The 8,613-nt window shown below is 44.8% G+C and overlaps 1 protein-coding gene across 1 annotated transcript in view; it reads right to left on the bottom strand.

Moving 5' to 3' along the window:
* Positions 1 to 3,821: 3,821 nt before the first annotated feature.
* Positions 3,822 to 8,613, bottom strand: part of vps36 (vacuolar protein sorting 36 homolog) — a 15,821-nt gene continuing 11,029 nt past the window's right edge. Inside the window, exons 11-14 of the mRNA XM_061739217.1 lie at positions 6,792 to 6,856; positions 5,442 to 5,526; positions 5,283 to 5,359; positions 3,822 to 3,922 (exon numbers count right to left, since the gene is read on the bottom strand). Coding sequence (XP_061595201.1) covers positions 3,841 to 3,922; positions 5,283 to 5,359; positions 5,442 to 5,526; positions 6,792 to 6,856 — 309 coding nt within the window. The 3' untranslated portion in view covers positions 3,822 to 3,840. The remainder of the gene's footprint in view (positions 3,923 to 5,282; positions 5,360 to 5,441; positions 5,527 to 6,791; positions 6,857 to 8,613) is intronic.

Below are 8,613 nucleotides of genomic sequence, written 5' to 3'. Positions count from 1 at the left end.
CTAGGCCTGGGTCTTGACGTGGGTCTCGGCGTGGGGCTTGGCGCGGGTCTCGGCGTGGGGCTTGGCGGTCTTGGCGTGGGGCTCAGCGTGGGGGTTGGCAGTCTTGGCGTGGGGCTTGGCGGCCTTGGCGTGGGGCTTGGCGGTCTCGGCGTGGGGCTTGGCGGCCTTGGCGTGGGGCTTGGCGGTCTCGGCGTGGGGCTTGGCGGTCTTGGCGGGGGGCGTGACAGGGATTCCTGGCGGGACTCGGGAACCTGACGGGACTCGGGAACCTGACGGGACTCGGGAACTTGACGGGGCTGCGGGACCGCCTCAGGAACAGAGGGCTGCGGGGCCGCCTCAGGAACAGAGGGCTGCGGGGCCGCCTCAGGAACAGGACACGGCTCAGGAACGGGACATGGCTCAGGACCGGGACATGGCTGCGGGGGTGCCCGGGTCCGAGGCGCTGGCTGCGGGGGAGCCCGGGTCCGAGGCGCCGGCTGCGGGGGTACTCGGGTCCTGGGCGCCGGCTGCGGGGGTACCCGGGTCCTGGGCGCCGGCTGCGGGGGTACCCGGGTCCGTGGCGCTGGCCCCCCCTCGAGGGGCGCCGGCCCCCCCTCAAGGGACAGATCCCAGATGTCCCCAGAGTCCACATCCAGGGCGGGCTGGGGGGGGACACGGGTCCTCGGAGCTGGCTGGGGGGGGACACGAGTCCTCGGAGCCGGCTGGGGGGGGACACGAGTCCTCGGAGCCGGCTGAGGGGGGTCCGAAACCATCACCGGAGGAGGGGCTGATGCGTCCGGGACCACCACAGGAACGTGGGGAGGTGCATCCGAGACCACCACAGGAACATGGGGAGGTGCATCCGAGACCACCACAGGAACATGGGGAGGTGCATCCGAGACCACCACAGGAACATGGGGAGGTGCATCTGGGACCACCACAGGAACATGGGGAGGTGCATCTGGGACCACCACAGGAACAGGGACAGGTGCAGGAGCTGGAGCCGGAACAGGCTGGGGCTGGCGCTGGCGCTGACGCTGTCGCCGTTGCATCTGCAGGCTCCTGGGTCCACCCAGAGCCAGGCGTGTTCCCCAAAAGGGGTCGCAATACTCACGCACATTTTTAGCCGCTTCACGGCAAAGGAAGTCCCACATGGTGAGGTACTCTCCCGCTGGGTCCACCTGGTCGGTCCGTTCTGTCATGATATGGTTTGTTCAGAACCCAAGTGCAGGAGACAGAGGGAGGCTGGAGGCAGGAGTTCTCAAAACAAAAGGGTTTTAATCCAAAAAGGCAAAATAAGGCGCTGCAGAGCAGGATGAACAAAAAACCAGGATCATGAAAAAGGTACGAGGAGACATGGAGGAAGACACAGTACGGACCGACAGGGAACCAAGGAATGACAAGACAAGATATACTGAGGGGATAACGAGACAAGACGAGACACAGGTGTGGACACAATCAGGGCAGATGGGACACAGGCGGGGCAAGACAGAAACTGAAGGCAAACTGGAGGCTGGGGGAATGTCAACCTTGACACTGTAACCATTTCAGCAAGGTTCTATCAGGGCTGAGCCGGGACTATTTCTGATGTCACCACCCTCCGCGCCACTGATTGGTCGGGGGGCGGGGCCGTCACCACCCTCCATGCCTCTGATTGGTCGGGGGGCGTGGCCGGCAGACGTTTGAATCAGGAAGCGGGAGTCAGAGCGAGAGCGACCCGCGGCTCGCAGCGATTTTATTATAAAGCACAAACGTCTGTTTGGTGATCCAACTCTGAGGTGCAGATGTTCATACACCTGGTGGCTGTCGAGAGAATTAAAAAAGGGATGTAGACGGGCTGTTTTACTCTCAGCCGCTCGCGGCTCCAGCTGATTTCTCATCAGCGCCGACATGAACAAAGGAGTTGCACAATCGAGTACGTCACAGCAGCTTCACCCCAACCTGCCCACTTGTCCCCTGGTTGTGGAAAAACAAACGGGGACAAAACAGGTGGAGCTGCGACGCGCCGTGCCGGGCTAAGGCGGTACTAGTGCGAAAGGGCCACATGAGTCTGAGAGAACCCAGATCACATGTGGGGTTCCTCAGGGGTCCGTTCTCGGACCGCTTCTATTCAACATCTATATGCTACCCCTCGCTCAGATTATGGAACGCCTCCGTTTACTCTGAATATATTTTGGTTGGCTGCAATATATGTTTTTACGATGGAGTATTAGGGCCAAACTAAGACAAAAAAAAAGGAAATTACGAGAATAAAGTCACAATAATATGAGAATAAAGTGATAATATTACGAGAATAAAGTCGTAATATTACGAGAATAAAGTCGTAATGTTACGAGAATAAAGTCGTAATGTTACGAGAATAAAGTCGTAATGTTACGAGAATAAAGTGTCTTGCTGCTTTTAATGTTGATGTAAAGCACTTTGAACTACTTTGTGTTGAATTGTGCTCTACAAATAAACTTGCCTTGCTTTGCCTAACTTGGTACATTTGTAGACAAGGAGTTGCTGAATCCAGGCAGTGGTGTCTTTATAATTATATACATTGCTATCATGGTGTTTTCCACTGTGCAAACTAAAAACAAATTAGACGAGGATCAAAAGTTCATTTTCTTTCTTTGCTTTATCACAATTTACTCAGGCTTGTGAACATAAACATTAACTGGAAATAAATGCTGGGAGGTTTTAGCTTTACATTGAGACCAAGATTATGCATAATGTCCTTATAATTGTGGAGATATTGTTGATTTAATTTGGATAGACCTGTTCAGATGAAATTCCCTGGAGGGTAACAGGTTAATAATGATAAATACATTTTAACAACTTATGCTTTTTGTTATTTTACCTATTTTCTTATCATTTTATGTTTAATTGTGTCTTGCTGCTTTTAATGTCGATGTAAAGCACTTTGAATTACCTTGTGTTGAATTGTGCTATACAAATAAACTTGCGTTGCCTTTGTGTCATCCGACATTCCAGTCCTGAGCTGCATTTATTCAGTTGTGGCTCGTCCTGAATGTTTACACTGCAAAAACTCAAAATCTTACCAGGAATATTTATCTTATTTCTAGTTAAAATGTCTAATTTTTAGTCAAAAAATGTCATTACACTTAAAACAAGAGTCATAACCAGAAAAATAACTTATTTGACAATTTTCACCTGTTTCAAGTAAATTTTCACTTGAAATAAGTAGGAAAATTTGCCAGTGGAACAAGATTTATCTTCTCATTACAAGCAAAAAAATCTTGTTCCACTGGCAGATTTTTCTACTTATTTTAAGAGAAAATCTACTTGAAACAGGTGAAAATTGTTGTTTTTTCCAGTGATGAGTCTTGTTTTAAGTGTAATGAGATTTTTTTTTACTAAAAATGAGACATTTTAACTAGAAAAAAGACAAATATTCTTGTTAAGATTTTGAGTTTTTGCAGTGTAGGAGGACGGACAAACGACTGGCGGCTGATTAAAACACTGGTTGGTGATTAAAACACTGGCGGGTGATTAAAACCGAGCGGGTGATTAAAGAGCGGCGCTGCCGTCGGGCGTCTCGGCTCACGGAAACCTGCACATCCAGACACGTTTCCCAAAGTCCTCCGAAGACACGACCCCGAGGCAGGTTTCAGTCCCGGAGCTTTTATTAAACAAATACACGTTATGCAGTGAGTCCTGGTCCAGATATCTGGGCCGCACTCGTTAGGAGGAATATCACCAGAATAATTACTAGATTTAATAGAGTCCTTGGAAGCGTTTAATGGAGTTTCAGGTAGTTTGGGGATCGTGAACGCCGATGGCTCTGATGAGTCTCCATCAGAACAGGTTCGGGTAAAACACAGACGGCTCCGTCTCCCTGGTTCTGACGAGTCTCCATCAGAACAGGTTGGGGTAGAACCTCAGACCCTCCACCGAGTCGTCTCTGCACAGGTGGCCCATCTTCTCAGCCAGCAGGAGCCTGCAGACCATACACACACCCAAGAATTAGAGTTAAACTATGGAACATGATGGATTCAGAATTACAACAATGTCCAAACATTAACCAGTTTACAAACAAATATAAAATTAAAGCTGCAAGCAGCGATCAACGGGCCCTCGCACATGCAATTTTCACCAAGGCCCTATTGTATCTGTAGGAATTTTTTTACGTTTTTTTTTTCTCGTTTTTATTTTTCCGACGAAAGGAGGGCCTTTTTTCCCCCTAAACGTGCCCCAAAAGTCACCAAATTTTGCATGCAAGCCAGGCCTGGCGAAAAATGTGATATTTAATGGTTTGCATTAATGGGCGTGGCCTAACGGCTCAACAGCGCCCCCTAGAAAACTTTGTGCCTGAAGCCCCACAATACGGTTTGACGTACATGCACGAAGATCGGTACACACCTGTATCATGTCGCAACTTAAAGAAAAGTCTCTTGGCGCCATGGCCCAAACCCAACAGGAAGTCGGCCATTTTCAATTAATCATGTAATTTTGGCGCAATTTATGCCATTTTCTTCGGCCTCTTCTTCGCCTGAACCGTAACGTGCACCCAGGTGTGTTATACATCAAAATGTCTAGATCCTGCAACGATGCGCATTACTTTTCTCAGTCAAAAGCGTTACCGTGGCGATGATAGACGCCAAAAAGCGCACCCCCTCTTCATCTGATTGGTCCATATTTGATCGATCCTATTTTCTGCCATAACTTTTGAATAGTTTGACATAAAGAGTCGTGGGTGGTGTCATCGGACATGGTTTTGAGTCCTTGACCTTTATTGCTGAAAATTGCACGCACGAGGGCCCGTTCATCACTGCTTGTAGCTTTAATCATTATTATTATTTCCTTTTTTAAATATATTATTGAGTATATGTTTGGAGATAAGTTTCCTTCCCTTCATATGTATTTTCTACTGCTCACCTCGTTACTCTCCTCGAACTGAAACCCGACTTCCAGCTACTGTTTTTTACTGCTCCAGGAATGATGTTCCGTCTATTGTTACGGTATCTACCTTTGATGTGCAACCTGACTTGTTGGGATATGTGTGTGTGTGTGTGGGGGGGGGGGGGGGCTAAAATGGGGGCTTGGATGCCTGAGCATTTCACAGTTCTGCCATGTCTTTGTATGTGCATCTGCTATTGTGGGAAAAAGCAATAAAAATATGTTTGAGAAAAAAAAAACAAATATAAAAACATGATTTTCACAAGGTTTTGTATTGTTTTTTTACTTTTTTGTACTCTTTTTTACTATGCATGTTCGAAATAAAATCTTCAAATCAAATCAAATGAAATCAAAGTAAAACCCTGAGAAGGGTCTCCTGCCGTTGCCTAGGCGACACTCACCGCTCCTTGGACAGCAGCACGGAGAGACCCAGCAGCTTAGCAAACTCCTCGGCCGTCAGGGAGCCCTTGTCCGACACCTGGGGACGAACCGGAGAGAGGAGGATTAACGCCGGAGATCTGCAGGTTTTAACGGGAACAGAACCTGCTGCCGGGACGTACGTTGTCCAGAGCCGAGGCGATCATCTCCTCCTCGCTGTGGGACTGCAGCTGCACCACCATCACGCCGCTGTCGAACACACGCAGCCTGAGGACGAGACACGGGCACGACGTCAGGTACATCACCCAGGAGCAGCGTTAATAAACCGTGCTCAGGTAAATCTCTCAGGTCAATCTCTCAGGAGCATCGTTAAGGGTCTATAAACCGATTATAAAAGTCTGCACGCTACATTCCCTTTATATTTTTTAATAAATATTTTTATTAGGGGGTAAGGCACAGTAGAACAGGAATCAATGACACATTTACATTAAGTACATATTATTTCTGTATGTCAATCTACAATATAACGGATATTTGACACCATAACAATACTGTGCATCTCTATGGAATGAGAAAAACATACACAGTCTAACTCCTAGGATGTTTTTCTTGATTTAAGGACAGAAAATTACACAATTCAGAGGCCGGATGAAATCGGTTTTATTTTTTAACACATTCCATTTTAATTTTTTCGGTTTTTATTTTTGAGAATTTGGTTTTTAGCATTTTATGCAAATGTAACCCCAAGACAATATATAATGTAATGTAATATAGACAATTTATGCAATTATAATTATAATTATATATATATATATATATATATTTTGTTTTTTTGTTCATTTTTTAGTGTGGGATATTTTATTTTATTTTGTTTTAATTTTAATTTTATTTATTATTATTATTTGTTGCTGCTTATTATCATTATTATTATTTGTAGCTGAAAGTAGGTGGTTTACACACCAGAATGTTATATTTTGATGTAATTAATGTGTCTGTGTAATTCCATGAGGGATGGGTCATTTAAATGTCCGGACACGAAAATAAAATAATTAATTAATTCATTCATATAACTGAAAACTTTAATTTTTTCATACCTTTAGAGATATTTAAAGGCTAAAACATGGCACAGCATGGTTATTCTCGTGTCCAACAAAACTTCTTTTTTTGGGTAACAAAAAACAAAAAAATACCAAAAGTTGCAATGTAATGATGGAAAAAAAAATCGATCTTTAGACATACGAATCGATTTTTAGGAATTAATATGAGAATCGATTTAGAATTTAGTTATAACAGAGGTTTTCCAGTGGGCTGACGGTTTAGTTGGCCAGCAGGGAAACGGCCTTCAGTCCCTGGTTTCAGTTGAAACCCTGGACAGTAACAGGAAGTGTCGAGGAAGAGGCCGCGCTGCCCCTTCCGCAGCAGGAAGTCAGGCAGGAAGCGCCTGGCCTCCGCCAGGCCCTCGTCAGCCCGGCTGACACGATAAACACGGCCGGTTCATGATCAGGGGGACGTGGAACACGTTAGAAACTCACCTCACTGGGAGCTTCAGCGACTCAAACACCTTACAAGCGTTTACCAGATCCTCTGGAGATAAAAGCTGAGGAGAGGAGAGACAAGAGGACGTTTATTGTTGTTTATTGTTGTCCTATAGAAGGTTTACATTGACGTCACTTCCCCCCTGGACCTTACTCACACTGAGTGGCAAAACATCAGCAAAAACAGCTGCAACTAGTGGAGAAGACGGGATAACAGCTGATTATCGGCTTAAATTAGCGTCAGTTGGACTTGACAGTGACCCGTACAGTTACCAAGAACCAGTGGTTCATGGACATTAATATTTGGTACAGTTACCCCAAGAACCAGTGGTCCATGGACATTAATATTTGGTACAGTTACCCCAAGAACCAGTGGTCTATGGACATTAATATTTGGTACAGTTACCAAGAACCAGTGGTCCATGGACATTAATATTTGGTACAGTTACCAAGAACCAGTGGTCCATGGACATTAATATTTGGTACAGTTACCAGGAACCAGTGGTCCATGGACATTAATATTTGGTACAGTTACCAAGAACCAGTGGTCCATGGACATTAATATTTGGTACAGTTACCAAGAACCAGTGGTCCATGGACATTAATATTTGGTACAGTTACCAAGAACCAGTGGTCCATGGACATTAATATTTGGTACAGTTACCAAGAACCAGTGGTCCATGGACATTAATATTTGGTACAGTTACCAAGAACCAGTGGTCCATGGACATTAATATTTGGTACAGTTACCAAGAACCAGTGGTCCATGGACATTAATATTTGGTACAGTTACCAAGAACCAGTGGTCCATGGATATTAATATTTGGTACAGTTACCAAGAACCAGTGGTCCATGGACATTAATATTTGGCCATGAATCCAGTTTCCTGATATTTATATGTACTTAATTTCTACGCAGGGGAAATACACGAAGCAAAGCTTGAAGGCTTACAAAAGTCTTGACGCTTGGTCCGACTTCAAGGCAGGATTTGTTGTAGAAATTAAAGTGATGAGGACACTGTACTTTATGATTTGACCGTTTAACGTTAGCTACCCAAAAATCCAACATTACCTGATACAAAATGGGAACCACAAATCCACGTTTCGGTGCTTGGAATCCAGTTGTTTCTGTGAATTGCAGCGATCCATTTGTCTCTCTTAAGCTTATTTTTCGGCAGTCTGTAAAACGATAACTCCGATTTCTTGCTAAATATATGAGTACAGTCGATCGCACAACAGCTCTTTCCCATTTTAGATGTTTTCCAATTGCTCAAACTGAAAGTTTACGCTGCCACTCAGTCTTTCTGACACTCAGTCTTTCTGACACTCATTCTTTCTGACACTCAGTGGGCGAAACCCGCTCTGAAGTCGCATCTGTGCCTATGTGTATTATACCTTTGTTTTATATATATTAATCATTTTGTATTTATAGGAGCTTCTGAATTGTAATAACGTGCTACACATTTTCATTTCTGTATCTAAACTGTTCCACAGATTAATCCTGTCACTGAGATCATCGTTGTTTAACGTTGGTTCTTTCTTTTGTTTTATTGAACATAAATGTTCCCCTTAGTTCATACTGGCTAACTCTGCTTTGGAAGAGCTTCTGAATACTGTCAGGAAGTGTTAAGTGTTAAGTGTTTAAACATAAATTGCGCTGTTTTAAGGTCCACTAAATCTCTGAATTTAAGCACATTTGAATTTACGAATAATCTATTAGTTGGTTCTCGATAATCTGCTTTGTTTATAACTCTAATGGCTCTTTTTTGTAAGATGAAAATCGGGTCTGTGATTGTTTTGTATGTATTTCCCCAGATTTC

This window comes from Cololabis saira, chromosome 14, assembly GCF_033807715.1.
Source record: "Cololabis saira isolate AMF1-May2022 chromosome 14, fColSai1.1, whole genome shotgun sequence".
Lineage (NCBI taxonomy): Eukaryota > Metazoa > Chordata > Actinopteri > Beloniformes > Belonidae > Cololabis > Cololabis saira.
The sequence above is the reverse complement of the archived record's forward strand: the minus strand, read 5'-3'. Positions and strand labels throughout refer to the sequence as shown.